This window comes from Aptenodytes forsteri, unplaced genomic scaffold (genome assembly GCF_000699145.1).
Source record: "Aptenodytes forsteri isolate BGI_AS27 unplaced genomic scaffold, ASM69914v1 Scaffold459, whole genome shotgun sequence".
Lineage (NCBI taxonomy): Eukaryota > Metazoa > Chordata > Aves > Sphenisciformes > Spheniscidae > Aptenodytes > Aptenodytes forsteri.
The window spans coordinates 314,309-331,662 of NW_008794121.1; the positions used below are offsets into that span (position 1 = coordinate 314,309).

General features: G+C 49.2%; 1 protein-coding gene across 1 annotated transcript in view; it reads left to right on the top strand.

Annotated features, from left to right (window-relative positions):
• The window catches only part of SLCO2B1 (solute carrier organic anion transporter family member 2B1), a 64,930-nt gene that overhangs the window by 42,623 nt on the left and 4,953 nt on the right, over positions 1-17,354 (top strand). The window contains exons 8-11 of the mRNA XM_009276871.2: positions 2,048-2,156; positions 9,696-9,860; positions 11,458-11,650; positions 12,478-12,637. Of these exons, the coding sequence (XP_009275146.1) occupies positions 2,048-2,156; positions 9,696-9,860; positions 11,458-11,650; positions 12,478-12,637 (627 nt within the window). The remainder of the gene's footprint in view (positions 1-2,047; positions 2,157-9,695; positions 9,861-11,457; positions 11,651-12,477; positions 12,638-17,354) is intronic.

The following is a 17,354-nucleotide window of genomic DNA, read 5'->3' on the forward strand; positions in this document are numbered from 1 at the left end:
ATGTCCCGCTCCCGCAGAGGCATCCTGGACTGGGGAATTTGGGGAGATTTGGGGCTTTTTTTTTTTTTAGATGTGCAGACAGTGCCCAGCAGACTGTTACTTCTCTGAAGTACAAACAGCTGGAAGCTGAGAAAGCCACAGTCAGTAACAGCTTGAATGTATTTTTGGAAAACACTGCAGTTCTAGAGCAGAGAGAAGAGACCCTGTAACCTAACTGAAAAGTGAAAGGAAGCTGGATTTTATCTTTGCATTTGAAAAATGTGTTACTCTCCAAGCTCGACTATTAAAAACCATGAAAGGAGTTTTATCACTTTTGCCTTGTAGAGGCTCTTCAAAAAGGGAACGTGGCATTCGCAGCACGGGACATTTTGACCTCTCCCATGTTTAATAATCAGTCTAGGTTTCAAAGGAAAAGAGGTCATTTTAGCCAAAGAGCTGTCCAGTTCTTTCTGTGAATTAAGAACATCTAATTTCTGTTGAATGAACTCCTTTGTCTGACTCATATTAAATTTGTGTTGAGAGTTGCAACAGCGCCGTTGCTGAGCCGATGTGGGGTGTCAGAGATGGGGCCGCTGGCTCTGTCCTTCTGGCTAAAAATATGCTGTGGTTTTCCATGAAAACCGCACTCCCGCTGAACACTTTATGCTGTTACACATGTATAGTAGCGTATCTAATCTAATTAATGCCCTCCATCCAGTGACTCCCCTAAAAGCCGGCAGAGCAAGGGATCCGATGCACATCCAAGAAACCCTCCCCTCCCTTGGCCTCCCGCTTGCTAATGGGATGTTGGACACTTGCCTCGGACATGCAGTCATCTCCTAATGAGGCCGGGGTGGACCTTGGATGATCCAAGCCCTCCATCTTCCACCTCTCCTCTTCTGCCAGCACCTCTTTGCTCGTGAGCGGTGGCAGCGTGACACCTGGGGCACAGAGCCTGCGAGCACCTGGATTAATGTCCTGCAGAGCCGTAAGCACCAGCTGAGGCTAAATTAAGCAGAGATGCTGGCCCCATCTGACCTCCAGCTGCAAAGTGTTGTTCCCCTGAATAGAGAAGGAATAAAGGAGGGAGCTGCAGGATCCGTCCCCTTCCATGGACCAGGGTGGGGGAGGATGTCATTTCCATACTGCTGCTGTTCAGTGGGAAAGATGTGGCTAAAAAAAATGAAAAGCGTTGAAGAGAGTAGGAGTTGCTAGAAGTCAGCTGGGGTTTCGAGGAGCAGGAGAAGAGTGGAAAGGGGCTGGGAGAGGTGAGGGGTCTGTAGCTGCTCCCCGTACACCCTGGTATGGCCCTGCTCCGGGTGGCTCTGGGCCAGCACCAGTGTAGGAGGTGAAAAATATTTTGCCTCCCTCCCAAACCCCCTCCTTGCCTGGATCTTTTCCTCCTACAATTGCGGCCCACCGTCCTTGCTGGTAACAGGGGCAAAGGCACCTGCACAGCAGCTTGTTACGGTACACACGGAGGCACAGGGGAAATGCTCATCCTCCATCCAAAACCAGTGTCCAAACCTGCTTAGGGTGGAGGTCTAGGTGCATCGCTCCTTGGGTTCCCGTGCCTGCTTCCCCTGCACACAGGGCCAAAACAGACCTTCTGGGGAAGAAAAGCGTCTCCCTAAGGGTATCCATCTTTCCCGTTGCAAAGGCTTACACCTCCTGACTTTCCATATTAATGTGAGCTGAGCACACGGTGTGCTGTACCTGGGTAATGGCCCAGCTCAATATTTATGAAGTGTGATTCATTACTGTTGGGGAAAGGGGGGGAAGTTGGCTCTTACCCCTGTAACGCAGACAGCTGCGTGGATGCTCTCAGTCCCATTGGGAACCTGATGGTGCGGGCACGGAACAGCAGATATGGGTGGGAAGACGCCTGCCCGGTGGCGGCTGCACATCCCACGCTGGACATGGACAGTGCTGGCCAAGCCCAGAAACATTGCAGACTCTGTCTGCAAGAAGCACGGGCTGCTGTTTGTCGTGATTTGGGAGAGAAAAAGCGAGTTCAGTGGAAACTTCGGCATGGTCGGTGCAGTGACAGCCTCTCCTCTGTTCCCAGGTGGTGAGTGGGAAGGAGAGCGACAGCAAGAAGAGCGAGGATGTGCTCAGCCAGCTCAGGTCGAGATCCGAACATGTGCAAAGCCTCTCTCTAACCCAGTTCATCAAACGTAAGTGTGTGCATCCCCCGCCTCCCGCTTGGACGGGGTTCCTCTGCTTGCACAAACATACGTCCTGGCAACGGGCAGGTTGCAATGCTGGTAAGAAAAAGGGGTTTTCCTCCCTGTGTTCAGCCTAACTCTTAGGTAAGGCCTCAAGATGGAACTTAGGCGTAGTTAGGTTTAATTAGACCTGCAGATCTCTTCCTCGTCTGCTCACAGCTGATGCTTGCCATCATGTCGAGACTACCCCGCTCCACCTCATGCTGATCAAAGCATCTGGGGTTGGTAGCTCTCAATGTTGCGTGGCTTTATGGCTCATCTGGGCAGTTGGAAATGGAGGCCAAAACCTCGTCGGAGCCCAAAGCCAGGCAGAAAAGAGGGGTGCAAACTGTGAGCCCGGAGCAGAGCCATGGGAAGGGAAAGAGTCCCCCAGTTAGAGGGGTTTTGCAGCTTGGGTGGAGCCCAAAACCGGGCAGAAAAGAGGGGTACAAACTGTGAGCCCAGAGCAGAGCCATGGGAAGGGAAAGAGCCCCCCAGTTAGAGGGGTTTTGCAGCTTGGGTGCATCCAGCTGCTATTGCTCAGCTCTCAGGTCATAGCAGGAACAGACCCCCAGCAGCACTGGCAGCTCTTCATCCCCAAAAGCCTCCTCAGACCCCCCCCCTTTAAAGGCTGGTGACAATATCAGAGCCAGGCTGCCCTCCCTGTCCCACTGAGGATGGCCGGCACTGCATGGAGCCAGGGTCTGAGCAATTAAAATCAGATGCACGTTTGTACAGGGTGATCTTAATCTAATGCAATTAGCTTGTTTAGAAATGAGTAAGCTCTTTGTGCTGAAGGGAATCAGCTGGACTTTAGTCTGTGGAGGTTACTGCTCGGGGTTGGGTTTTATTTGAAGGAAAAACTCTGCACTTTGGCAATTACTTAAGAAAAGTGACCCTCTGAAGTCAACCCATGTCTGCTTCCTCCATATTTCCTGAATATTATCCCTTTAATTTATTGGAAATTCTCTGTTTTATTAAGGTCAGTGCAGGCCAGGCACAGCCAGACAAGCATGGGCGGGTTTTTATTCTGCTAGCTGCACCATTTGCTCGCTAGCCTAATGCTAAATTAGAGGAGCAAGTCGGGGGTTTATTCCCCCTCTGACCTGGTTGCACTGTCATTTAGAAAACCCACGTGATGGAAGCGACTGTGTGGGAACAGATTTATAGCACTCAGGTGGGATTTTCACACCGGCACTCTGTTCTTTGCCTCTGAAAAATGAATAAAAATGAGCTCCCTGCTCCTGGGTGAAGAGAGAAGGAAATATCTTACCTCTGCTCGAGCTGCAGGCTCGGCTCAGGGTTTGCATCAAGGTTGCTGTTGTCAGGGCTGCAGGAGCTGTGCTAATAAATTCATTATTTCTGAGAAATATCCCCTAAAGCCCAGTCCTGAAAAAAATTAAGTGTCTGTAATTTTTGTCAGGAGAGCAATCTTGCTGAAATCACTGGGATTTTTAATAGAAAACTCTTTCTAGAGCCAAAAACTGGATGGTAGCTAGTGTGTGATGGTTAGAGGGGGACAATTTGGTTGAAGTCTAAAAACTTCAGTGCTAGCTCATCTACGGGTCACTAGAAAGACAATTTTACCTCCTATTTTTTGATTCTTCTGCTTATTTTGTTTCTTCTTTCTGTCACCAAGCATTCTTTCCTCTCTATTTTTACTATTCTTTTCTATACGATAGTTTATGAAAACAGCGTTTGGAGATTTTCCAGCCTGAATCACCTTGCTGTTTTATCCCTTCTGTTGTTTAAAAAGAGAGACAGAACGAAACACATGTGATGGAGAAATGCTGTAGGACAGCCTGGTCCCCGTACCGCGTTCATAGTGACCCCTTTTTCCACCACACCCCAGTACAAAAGGGTGACCCGGCTCCCGAAGGAGAGGGGTCCTGCTTTGCTGGTCTCAGAGGGCTGGAACTGATGGGGTTGTGCTGTGAAATCTTTGAGTCGTACCTCCTTGGTTTTTCTGATTGCGCCTGGCGTCTCTGCACGCAGCGCGGGGAGCAGGAGCCCACGCTGCAGAAAGGCAGGAGATGGGCATTTAGGAGATGGGCAGTGCCAATCCACCAGCAGAAACGACACAAAGCAGATTCCTATAATATCTTACAAGAGAAATAGCAACCTGTATATTAATTCAGTCTTATGCTCACAGCTCCTCACTGCCTGTAAGAAATATGTTAGTTTTATGGGCAAGGGGCTAAGCCTAATGCTGGAGATGGCAAGAAGTGGATTGGACCTCATCTGCTTGCCGGTCCATCTGCATCTCGAGGGGAGGTTTTACAGATGGTCCCCTTCCCAGAGCTGCCCGGTACTTTGGTGCTGTCCCTGGGACAGGCAGCCCCAGGCCTGCCCAGTGTTGATGGCTATGGGTCCCCTGTTCACTGATGGCTATGAGTCCCCTGTTCAGGGTGGGATGAAGGTCACAGATGGCTATGGGTCCCCTGTTCACTGATGGCTATGAGTCCCCTGTTCAGGGTGGGATGAAGGTCACAGATGGCTATGGGTCCCCTGTTCACTGATGGCTATGGGTCCGCTGTTTGGGGTGGGAAGAAGGTTGCTGATGGCTATGGGTCCCCTGTTCAGGGTGGGATGAAGGTCACAGATGGCTATGGGTCCCCTGTTCACTGATGGCTATGGGTCCCCTGTTCGGGGTGGGAAGAAGGCCACAGATGGCTATGGGTCCCCTGTTCACTGATGGCTATGGGTCCCCTGTTCGGGGTGGGAAGAAGGCCACAGATGGCTATGGGTCCCCTGTTCACTGATGGCTATGGGTCCCCTGTTCGGGGTGGGAAGAAGGCCACAGATGGCTATGGGTCCCCTGTTCCACTGATGGCATGGGTCCCCTGTTCGGGGTGGGAAGAAGGCCACAGATGGCTATGGGTCCCCTGTTTGGGGTGGGAAGAAGGTCGCTGATGGCTATGGGTCCCCTGTTCGGGGTGGGAAGAAGGCCACAGATGGCTATGGGTCCCCCATTTGGGGTGGGAAGAAGGTCGCTGATGGCTATGGGTCCCCTGTTCGGGGTGGGAAGAAGGCCACAGATGGCTATGGGTCCCCCATTTGGGGTGGGAAGAAGGTCGCTGATGGCTATGGGTCCCCTGTTCGGGGTGGGATGAAGGAAAGCATTAGGATGCCAGCAGGGATTGGATCAAGCAAGGACCGCACAAGATCTCAGATTTTTCCCCATGATATTTCAGTCCTGTTCCTCCCGCATCCCTCATAAGACAGAGTCCTCCCTCTGGTTGAGGTGTTTGAATACAGCAAGCAGGTTGAAAAACGGGCCTAGAGATTAGGGCTGTGTTTTTTTATTTGGCTCATCTGCAGATCTTCATCCACTTTCAGTTCGAAAGTACTTGGCACCATCAGTGTTGGGTCTGCCCAAACAGAGCACTTGGGGTTGGAGTCAATTGAGTCAACACTTGGAGTCGGCTCATCGCTGGTGTTAAAGCGTTTTGAAAACTGGCCTCGTGTTTTCACACGGGCCACCCATGCGGGATGGCTGCAAACTCAACCTGGGACGAGGAATGCTTCACCTGGGAGGAAGGCAGCATCTCCCGTTGGGAAGTGTCCCTTTGCCTGTCAGCTGGAGGGAACAGGGACGGCTTCGCCTTGGCACTGACAGGTGGGGAAAATACAGCTCCTGCTCCAAACCTGGCCCAAGCCTGAGGGAAACTCCAGGTGAGAAAGACACTGCCTGCTTAGGCTGTGATTCAGCAAAGCGCTTGAGTCCGCCTCTTGAGCAGAAAAAGACGGAAGAGCGCCTTTAAGTGTTCATCATTTTCTTAAGGGCTTGGCAGAGGCAAGCCTTAAATTACTGAGCTGACCTGGAGAAGGAATATGTTCAGAAATGTTATTTAGTCACTTATTTCAGCTTAAATGATGCAAAATGAAGCATGATTATGGAGAAGGGATTGCATTGTGTGATTTTTCTTCTGTTGGTTCAGCGCACGTGGAGATAACTGAAAGCAAAATAAGGCTTGCGGGAATTTTTGCTGTTTACTTTATTGGGAAAAAAATTAGGATGGGTTAGAGCCCATCCCATGAGATGCTTCACATTCTCCATTTCTCTGGAAGCCACTGGGCTTTAAATCTTTCTGGGGGAAGGCGTAATGAGCAGAGAGCAGTTCGCAAAGCCCGGGGAACTCTGCCTCAAGGACAGGAAGAGCTTTTCCATCCACAATCAGCAATAACAGGATGGAGCCGTGTACAGGATAAATACTCAGGCAAAGCACTGGGGACATTTCCAAACAATGAGGTCAATTACCCAAGAAGGGAGCAGGCTCCACTCACTGGAGTTATTCAAAAGTAGGAAAGTCAAGGCACTGTGGGGAATGATCTTGGCTCTTGCACAGATGCGCTGGATGACATTGGGTTGCACCCTGCTCCTCGTGCTCGCAAATTGCTCCTTTTGCAGGCATTGGACCTGCTCACAGTAATCAAGAAAGTAGGATTTAGCTAGCCTGAAGTCATTTCCATTGCTAATTTCTAGGCTTCTGTTGAAAACACCTGGGAGGATGTGCAGCTTCTGTTGCACATATTGGGAATTAATCCATTAAAGGTGATCTTCAAAGCAATTAAAACACTGGGCTTGTGACTTGTTTGTTTCTCTATGGTGCCTAAAGATAGTTTCAAGGATTTTTTTTTATTATTATTTTAAAGTTTCCACTTGTTTTTAGCATCTGCCCAGCTTCCTCTCTAGAGCTGTAAGGAAGATCCAATTAGTAATGAGGTGGTGATTGCAGAGGACGGCAGTCTTGCTGCCTCCCTCCATGAAGCTATGACCTGCTCGCTGTCGTAGCTTTATAGCGGAGCTATAAGGAAGATCCAATTAGTAATGAGATGGTGATTGCAGAGGACGGCAATCTTGCTGCCTCCCACCATGAAGCTATGACCTGCTCGCTGTCGTAGCTTTATAGCGCTGATGTGGGGTGGCAGAGGGGACGTAGTTTGATTGAAAAGACCGAAGAACTCTAAGGAAAATAAGTCTTTTTGGTGGAAGATTCCCACTAACTCCCACAAAAGGCTGGGTTATCTCTCAGGAGATCTTTCAGCGAGCAAGCTGAGGTTTCATATTTGCAATATGTCTGAGATATTCCAGTATGTAAACTAGGTAGGAATATGCTTCAAAAAGCAAGACCTGTAACGATACTTAAGAGCAAAACCACCTCCCTTCTTTGGGGTTCACCTTGGTCTAGCACAGAGATATCGCAGCTCATTCCTTCTCCAGTTGACTGCTAGCCTCCCAGCTCTCCAGCGTGTCAGTATTTCAGGGTCCTTGAACTTGCCTTGCATACTTGGACCCCCTCCAGTGCCCTGAGTTTGCTGTTCCCCAACGTCTTTAGCTGCTTGCCTAACCCTGAGAGCAAAGTGCTGAGCTGGAGAGGCGATACTCCCATGAACGAGAGCTTTGCCTTTGTGTATGGAGGACCCCCTCGCATCCACGGAGGGACCTTTGCTCTTCACATGACTTTTTAGGACAGCTAAAACAAATACACAGCTTGGGGCAACTCCCAGACAAGCACCAGAGAGTTCTCCCTCTCCAGTCCCCTGGTGCCTCTGTGCTGGAGCAGTTATAAAGATTGTCCCAATTGTTTGTGAGCTGCTAAGAATTAACACCATTAATTTACGGCAGGCCCTTGCATTAATCCTCCCTGTTAATTCCTTATCTCTGCTTCAGCATATTGACTTTCAGGGCCCTCATCTGGGAAACTCATCATCTGTTTGTGTGGAAGTTACCCTTATGCACGCCTTTTGCTTGTGTGCTGCAAAGCCGGACAAAGAGCACGGGGGAAGGTGATGGTTCAGGGGGAGCAAAGGCACGAGCAGAAAGTGGGTTCAGGATGTGCACGAAGGAGAAATCCCTCCAGGCTGGAGAACCGCAGCCTCCCAGCTGGCGGGTGTCAGCATCGGGCATCCCGATTCCTGGGGCACTGGGAGCAGGGCAGCTGTCTTTGCTGAGCAGGCTGAAGATACCTTTTTCTCAAGCAGTGAGGGTTCAGCCACAGGGGAATTTGCTGGAGTGTTTCTTGCCTGTAATCAAAAACCACATTTTTATGACTGAAACAAAAAGGACATTGAAATTGCAACCTCAGCAAACAAATAAATTAACTTTTAATGACTTCCCAGCTACTTTTGTATTTCTTCTAGCAGAAGCCCTGCCAGAAAGCTTCAGGGAAAGGAACTGAGGCTGCGTTTACTTGGGCCATGTGTGTTTGTAGCAACCCCTGTAATGACTCAACGCTGCAGCCCTCAGCCCGTGGGTGGTGGGGGAAAGACATGCAGGTTTTGATCTTGCTCTCAGCCATCCCGGTACAGTCCACCCGTTGAAGGCAGGAGATACAGACACAGTTACAGAGGTTCAGCTGAGGCTGAAAAACTGTCACAGGGCCACTTGCCTTTCTCCCAAGGCATCATAAGACCCTGGCAGCTCTGAAGAAGAGCTCAGCAAGAAGGCGGCAGATTTGTCCTCTGCATTAGCAGATGTTCAGGGTTGCTTGAGCACATCACCCAAGCGTTGATGTGAGATATCAATTTTCTTCGGTCAAGATGCTCCATGTAGAGTTTACTTAGGAAGCATTTCTTTACCGAGAGGGTGGTCAAACCCTGGAACAGGCTTCCTAGAGAGGTGGTCGATGCCCCGAGCCTGTCAGTGTTTAAGAGGCATTTGGACAATGCCCTTAACAACATGCTTTAACTTTTGGTCAGCCCTGAAGTGGTCAGGCAGTTGGACTAGATGATCGTTGTAGGTCCCTTCCAACTGCAGATATTCTAGTCTAGTCTAGTCTAGTCTACTGATGCTGATGCCTCCAACAGTTTCCCATTGCGCTAGCACAGACCCTTTATACGCTGCCTGCATGCACGTGTGTTTAGAGCAGTTCCCAGTCTCCGCTGCATGGGCTTCAGCAGAAATTACGCGTGACCGACCTTAGCAGCAAATCAAAAGGATTAACAGATACGGAGGTGAGCTCTGCAGGGCTGGGACATGTCCAGAGAGGAGTTGCTCTCTTCTCAGGTTCACTTTGCGGCTGGACATGCTTTGCACTGAGAACCTTACTTTTTTGCTTCATCTTTTGCAACAACTATCTTCTGCCATTGATTCACCCATCCCATGGCTGATTCCTGAGGCAGGTGGGATGAGGGTCGTCAGCTTCCCTCTCTCACCCTAGACAGTTTAAATAAGATACCTCTCATTAGATGGCTGCTGTTAGCTGAGATGAAATCTACTTTATTCACAACAAACCTCAGTGTTCAGGTGTTTAATTTTTGCAAAGTCCTGATGCTTCATCCTGACTTTTTAATATCCAAATGGTCACACAATCAAGCCCTGAAATGATAAACCCTGAAAGCACACATTCATTTACAAAAATGAAATGTTCAGAAGAGCTCACCGCTCCTAAAGAGTTAATTCTGCACAAAAATTGAAGGAAAATTCAAAGCTTTGCCACTTTCCGTGGATTAATATTTTGCCGTACACCTCCTCTGTATGCAACAGGTTTCCCCTTTTCCTTTCAGATTTTCCTCTGGTCCTGTTAAGGAACCTGCGTCATCCCGTCTACCTGCTGGTGGTGTTGGCTCAGGTCAACCTCTCTGCCATGGTTGCTGGTTTAGCAACATTCATGGGGAAGTTCCTGGAGAGACAGTTCTCCCTCACGGCATCCTTGGCCAACATGATCATCGGTAAGTGTTGCTGTCAAGGCTTGCCAGCTTTTGAGCACCTCTTAGAAAATAATCTAGAGATTATTAAGATTACCTCGAGATTACCTCGGGAGCTGCCAGTCTCCTTCCATTACCTACAGACAGACGTGGCACGAGGTCCTTGCCCATGTGATTTCTCAGCTACTATCTACCTTCCTTCCTTTACCTTGCAGCCGGAGCTTGCTAGAATAAAATCTTTTAAGACCTGGAGAAATGTTTGCTATCTAAAGCTCTTCACTGTAATCAAGGAGAGGAAACCAACTCATTGCATCAAGGGAACAAAGAAACATCAGATATGGATTGTGCACGTTTCTGTAGCAGGGATTACTTTACATCGATCATTGGGTTAAGGGCCTTTAAAACAGTAGATAGTAAATAAAATTAAAAACTTCAGTAATGTATGCATGCATTTTGAAGGCACTTTGCAGCAAAAGGCCAGTCAGGCTGGTGTAATAATCATGCTTAAACTCTTCAAAATGTTTGCTATAGTTAGACTAATTGCTTGTAACGGTTGGGCTAATTGCTTGCTGTTGGTATTGTTAAGAAGGAAAGGAATAAGTGTTAAGCAAGATATGTGCTGGTGAGAGTAGACTGCTTTTGCTTGTATTGTGATATCCAGAATGTCCTGTCCGGGGCTGAGGTCTCCCTGTGCCAGCGTCTCATGGTAATAAAAATAGGAAGAATAAAGCCCTACTCTTAAAATCAGTTGGGGAGTTCAGAGATGTAGACGCAGAAGTATTTTAAATATATTTTTTGAACAAACAGCATGCATCCTCAGAGAAAGAGCCTTCTGAAGTCTGCGACAAATAAATCAGAAGAACGTGAGCAGAGCAGACTGGTAAAGCCCAGCAACCCAGGCTAAATACAGGCAGAAAGGTTAAATGCTGAAGCAGGGGTGTCCTCCACTGACGTGCCCTGCTGAGTTGTTCCCAGCCTTGATTTACCCGCTCTGTTGAAGATGTGCACCATATTTCCTGTTCGAATTTTTCTAGCTTTTGTTCCCAGCTACTGAATCTTGCTTTGCCTTTTTCTGTTAGATCAAAAAGCTTTCTGTAGTTGGAAAGCCTTTCCCTGTGTGGGTATTTATGGGCTGAAAGCAACCTCCCTGTTGATTCTTTGTTGAATTAAACAGATTGCACGTCTTTGGTATCCCACTGTAAGGTGGGTTTTGCAAAACTCCAAGCCTGTCATGAAAACCTTCACGGTTTTGTAATGATGACAACGGAAGTGGGCACGTTGCTGCATTACGCAGAAATTAAATGTCCTCTCCAGGCTCCATTGATATTTTCTCCTGTCTACGCTGAAAAATCACGTTTTCTGGATTAAGCATGGCTTTTCACTGGTCCCTACATCTTCCATGCATGGATACATAAGACAGCCAGTTTGCTGTGGGGTCCCACTGTTTTTGTAAAACTGCTCTTTCTAGCATTATCCCACCAGTCCCTGCAAAAACCTTGGTCCCCTCCCTATCACCGATGGTGAAAAATAGGAATCCAACAAGAAATCATCTGGGCCTTTGCTATAATGAAGGGACTGGTGGGGGTCGGGGGATGGAAAACAAAGACCTGCCTTTCCCCAGGTGCTGTGAACATCCCTGGGGCGATGGTGGGGATCGTGGTGGGTGGCGCCATCCTGAAGCGGTTCCAGATGTCCCTGAGGCAATGCAGCGCCATGTGCGTCCTCGGCATGTTCCTCTGCCTGCTCATGGCTTTCCCCCTCCTCTTCCTCGGCTGCCCCACGCAGAAGGTCGCGGGCGTTACCTACAGCGAGAGGTACTGACGGCTCCAGCTAGGCTGGGCATGGGTGGGTCATTCCCAGGGCTGTGGGTACCCCCCATCCCCAGCTGCACTCCTTGGGGTGGAGGTGGAATTTAAGCAGAATATGCAGAAATGGGTTTATTCCCTCTTGGGAAACAGTTAATGGTGATAAAATAAGGCTAGAAATTAATGCTTTTGTGAATAAACACTGAATCTGCTGCGTCCTTACTTCTAACTTCATTGACTGGTGGTGAAACCCGCAATATGTTTGAAGAGCAAGGCACCTGGGAGGTGTTTTTGGCACAAACAGCACAAGATTACGATTTCATGTTGGAAAGTGCGGCACGTTACTCACAGGCAAATAATCTGGGCAGGGGCCAGCCCTGGGATCACACCTTCCAAGCCGTGGCTGCTTCCCTACGCAGCTAAACATGGGCAGGACCTTCTTGTCTTCCCTCAAGGCTTGATCCAAGTTGCCGTAAATTCACATGTTCAGCATCCTGTGGTCTTGGTGGAAGCTGGTCCGAGCCCTCAGTGGGAAGCTCACCACCTCCCATGGTGTGGTGTTGCAAATACCCCAAGACCCCTCATTTGGGGCCAAATATGAAGGAAGTGGGTGACTCCCTTGACCATTCGTGGTCAGGATGCTTTGCCCAGGCAGAGCAAAGGCTTGGGGGGGTTATAGTGGAATTTCTGTGGGTCCTCACTTACATATGGGGAAGGTTTTGTTAAGCAATCAAGTGTTTCTTTACTAATCTTGATATACATGCTGTGTATTTTCTATATAAGATGCGTATTAATGAGGCTCAATACCATGCATTAATATTTTCTTCCCGTCATAGCTCTGAATTTGGACACCGCGCCTTGGAGTGTAACCTCCAGTGTAACTGCCCCGAGAAAGCCTATAACCCCATCTGCGGCTCTAACGCTATTGAATACATCTCACCCTGTTCCGCTGGCTGCAGAGTCGTAATTATCAATGCAGGCAACAACTCAGTCCTGGTGAGTCATTCCCACTGCACTAGTGTCCTGGCTTGGGATGGCTAATGAGGGATGACCAATGCAGCGCTCAAGTCTGGCAAATAGGTTTTCTGATGTTAGTGGATGTTGGACAAGCTCTCCGTGACCCTGTGGGATGAGCAGGGGAAGTTTGAGAACGTCCCAGGAAAACCCCTTGTAGATGGTGTCTCTTAGCATTCTCCAGTATAACGCAGCCCTTTCCAGCGCAGGTCCTTGGCCAAAGCAGCAGGCAGAAACTTTTTAGTATCCAGCCTTTCAGGATGTCAAGGTGTCCTTCCCCATCCACTGCTCCCCCCCAGGTCAGGTTTTGCTCCACAAACCCTAGCTTCAATATCTCCCTTGCTACCCAGCAGCTCGAGTGGTCTTTTTGCATGGAAGATGCAAAGACCTTCTGCCTTCCCTTCCCACCTAAATGGTGACCAACGAGGTCACCTTTCTTAGCTTGTGTTTCCTGCGGTGGGACAGGAGGACGTGCAGTATGGGAAGGGCTAATCACAGCACCTAGCATGACCCCAAGTCCATGGATGCCTCTTGTACTCAAGGGATGCTTTCTCCACGGGGTGAGTCAACCCACCTCCACCAGGCTCCTGCTGTGAATTGCCCCATCTGTGTTCCTTGAATAGGGACCTACCGAAACCCGGCTCCCAATTTAGGCACCACAGGCCTGAAGTTCTCTGAAACTGGATGGAGTCTGAGTGTTTCCATTTTTTCAGGGTTGTGAAGGCAAAATATCAATGCAGGTGGCACACATTTTCACATACCTTCATGTCTGGCAGCAGGTATCACCCAGGCTGCTCACCCGATAGTATTTGCTTGGGCTTGACCTAAAATACTGCTCAAAGCCTAGAATGAACAATTTATTTATTTTTTGCTGAAGGAAAATGCAAAACTGCACTTGGTCCAAACAGCCCTCCTGCAGAGTGGGGGGAAATACGAGCTGAAAACACTCAACTGATACCTACAGTTGCAGAAGCAGCCTGGGCGTTTCCATCATATGACTTGCTTTAGTTAGGCTGCATCTATAGATCAGGTATGAGAATGAAGAGAGGGAAGGTAAATCCTGCTTTTGGGGACTCAGGGAGCAACTCTGTGTGCTCTGGGCAAGCCAAGCCTGGAGGGACCATTGCCCCAGCACACACAGCGCTGACATTTAGCAGACCTTCACTGACTGCTCTGGGAGGGCCTCGTTAGAGCAGTGTTATTCCACCTTTCAGCCTGCAGATTTGCAGATTAAAAAATCATGATCTAGTTTCAGTGTGCATCCTCTCCGTAAGTACCGGTTGTCAAGCCAAGCGTCTGCGTGAGAGGATAATTTAGTGGGAGAGCCCTGATGCGGGGGATAGAGAAATGGGGTTTGCTCTTGGCTTTCCCTTCATTTGCAGACCTGGCCGGGTTATTTTGCTGCCATGTGCTTCTCTCTCCTCTGCTGCTCCCTGCCTGTCACCAAAACCCCAGTAGGGCTGAGTTTTCCCAGTGCCAGTTGTCTGTTGGGTCTCCAGGCAATACAGTTCAACAAATAAATAGTAAGGAAATCTTTGCCAATTCAAAACCCTAGCTGAAAAATGTTAGCAATCCATATAGGGTGAGTAGTTTTCCTCTGTGTTCTTGGCACAGGATATAATGGCAGCATGGGACTGTCTGGGCACTTTTTAGCAGCATTTTGTTAATTAACACCACTTCATTTTAATAACAATTATGTTTTCTGCCAGAGCTTAGTCCCAAACGTGCTTTTCTGCATCCCTGCGCCTGCCTTTTGTACAGCAGATCCTTTTCAACTGCTTCTTCCTCCTCAAAGATGCCTCCAGCCCTTTGACATCCCGTGCTCCTGAATGTGACCCACTCCTGCATTCATTATATGTATTATTATGTGTAGCCACATGCTCCAACAAAACCAGGGCTCCCTTGATGGTGCCATGCAAATGCTACTTAGTCAAGCCAGCATTAGCTCTTCCTTTAGCGCTGAGATAATGTGCTGAATCTTCTTTCCACCTATTGATGCTTCTTGACTCAATTTAAGTTGTGTGAGAGCTTCCTCCGCACAGGGACTGTATCTCAGTATGTTGTTATAAATGCCAAGCCATGTGCCAGCACGTAGTAGCTGGAGCACGTTGCATCTCCCTGGGATGGGGGGGGTCATGGCACACAGTGATGTGGCTACAGATGCTGAGGTCCGCTCCTTTATCATGCTGGACTAGAAGCTGAGCTCAGGTGTCTGCAGAGCAACCTCAGTCCCTCTCCGGTTTTGGGTATTACCTGTTGCAGGAAAGGAAAAATGAGATTATTGCATTTCATGGCATTCCTCCAGCTCCTGCTTTCTCTGCTGTATTACACTTTCCTCGCTATTTTCAGCAGCTCTTTGCCAGTGCAGGGACCTGTTGCCTACTGCTTTCTGTGCCCCAAACGCCTGGGTTTCCAGAAACACTCCCAGTGTGCAGGAAAACCTGCGATTTTGTGCTCAGCTTTGCTGCAACCCTTCCAGGGGAAGCTTGCGCAATGCAAGCTTGGCTTTAACACTCTCATTTGAAAGCTCTTGTGCACAGAAAGGGATTTGCTCTTTGCATCGCCCGATGTCCCCAAATTTCACGGGCAACAGCAGGAGCCTGCAAACTTTACCCAAGAGCAGGACCTTGCAGTGACAACCTTTTAGTGCTTTGTTATTTGTTTGGGTCCAGCGTGACCTGTTGAAGTGAGGTGGCCATGGGGCCTCCCCTGGGACTGCGGGAATCTCCGTGCCATGGGGCTCTTGGGTTTCTGAGCCCCTCTCTGCTCTCTTCGTGCATGGCCACGGGTGGGAGCAGGGACATCCCTCTGCTGCCAGCTGGGTTGGATCTGAGCTGGTCAGCACACCCCCCAAAATTTAGGGTACCAGAAGGTCCCAGCTGGGGAAAAAAAGAAGAAATAAGACAGCATCAGGCAGAGTTTGATGTGAGCAGCTTTCTCTCTTAAGAAAACAATTGCTAAATGGTACTGTTGGGGATGTTTGACGCACAGCCCTGAAAAACCCGGGGCTGGCCGTGTGCTATCCGGCAGCCCGTCCCTGCCCAGAAACCGCAGCCCTGGTTTCAGGGCTGCTCTCAGTTATTGCCCTCTCCCTGCTTCGCCGGGTGGTTTTTCCCAGCCCTGGTGCTGCGTCAGCCTCGTGGCACTGCTGCCCAGGCGATGCAGCTCATGGGGACGGGCTGCTGGTGGCTTTGTGCCTTGCCCCTCCTGCTCAGAGGTTTTTGCAGCCGGGATCATGCTCCCTGCTCTAAAATCCTCCGAGGTTTTGAATGAAAGGGGCAGAGCCCTGCCTTGTGACTCCATCGCGTGCATCTCCAGCCCTTTGTCTCCATTTGGCTTTGTGCAAGTCCCCTAAACATCATGACTCCAATTCTCTGTAAAAGGTGGCAGTTGCACAGATCGAATGAGTTTTAATTTATCTAATTGCATTTTTGTTAACTGCTTTGGCCCAAATTCATCTCAGCTATCATAGGCACTCATCTGTGGTGCGTCCTCTGGAGACCCACCTCTCCCTCCATGACTGCAGAAGAAGCCCAGATGATGAGTTTGGTTTAGTTCATTTCAGATGTCTGGAGAAGATAAATCCCAGTCTTAATTTAAAATATTAAATCCTCTTTCCTAGAGGTGGGAGGAGGGATTGTGTCCCCTTCCATCCCAAATCTCCCCCCGTGCTCTCAGCAGGGAGCAGTTCCTTGTGAGTCTCATTTACGGGCATCAGCCATGCCGCTTCCCCGGGCAGTGATGTGGGAATGGGGATTTGGGAGACCCTGGGCTGCTCCTGCCTCTGGATCATCCTTCTGCACAGCGCATCCCGCTGTGAATCTGTCCCCCTCCGGCAACAATAAGATCATGCTCGTTTTATTTAAAGGTCTCTTCCAAAAAAATGAGGTTTCTTGTTTAAAAAAAAGAGAATTGTGACTAAAATCTGGAGAAAAAGAAAAAAATCCATATCCCTCGCCACGGGGCATCCTTCCTTTGCTAACACTGTGCCGATTATTTATGACCCTCTCTCAAAGGTGAGGTTTTGCATTTTCCCCCAGCAAGTGTTTTCTGATTTAATACTCCCCTGAGCTTGGGCCCTGGCTTTGATTGCCAACTCTGCTCTACACGTAGCCCCTGGATGGAGAGTCTCACAACAGGAGACAAGCTGGGTACAGGTGATAGAGCCCAGGCTGCTCCCCTGGAGATTTCTTCCAAAAGATGTAAACTAGGCCAGTAAGCTCACATCAGGCTTGAATGTTTTGTGAGCTGTGGGTGAGATTTTTCCATGCCGAGACTCCAGATTTATGCGGGATGCCAAAGTGTTCAGCTGGCAAATGATGACATGGAAATAAACCTGTGCGTAAGCATCCTCAGTGCACAACAGGCGTGAAACTGGAAGCACGAGCATAGAAAGATTGCTGCAGGGGGTAGGGAGGCATTGCTGGGGCTCACATGAACAAGGCAAGGATGCATCCGGGTTGGGAGCACTTCCAGGGGCCTCTGGAAGCACAGAGAGATGAACCGAGGTACTGCTGTGGTCCCCCATCAGCTGTGCGTGCTCACCCGTGTGGCATCCTCGTGATGCCCATGGGACCTGGTGGGACTCCATTTGAAAGGAGGTTGTAGCGAGGTGGGGGTTGGTCTCTTCTCCCAAGTAACAAGCGATAGGACGAGAGGAAACGGCCTCAAGTTGCACCAGGGGAGGTTTAGATTGGAC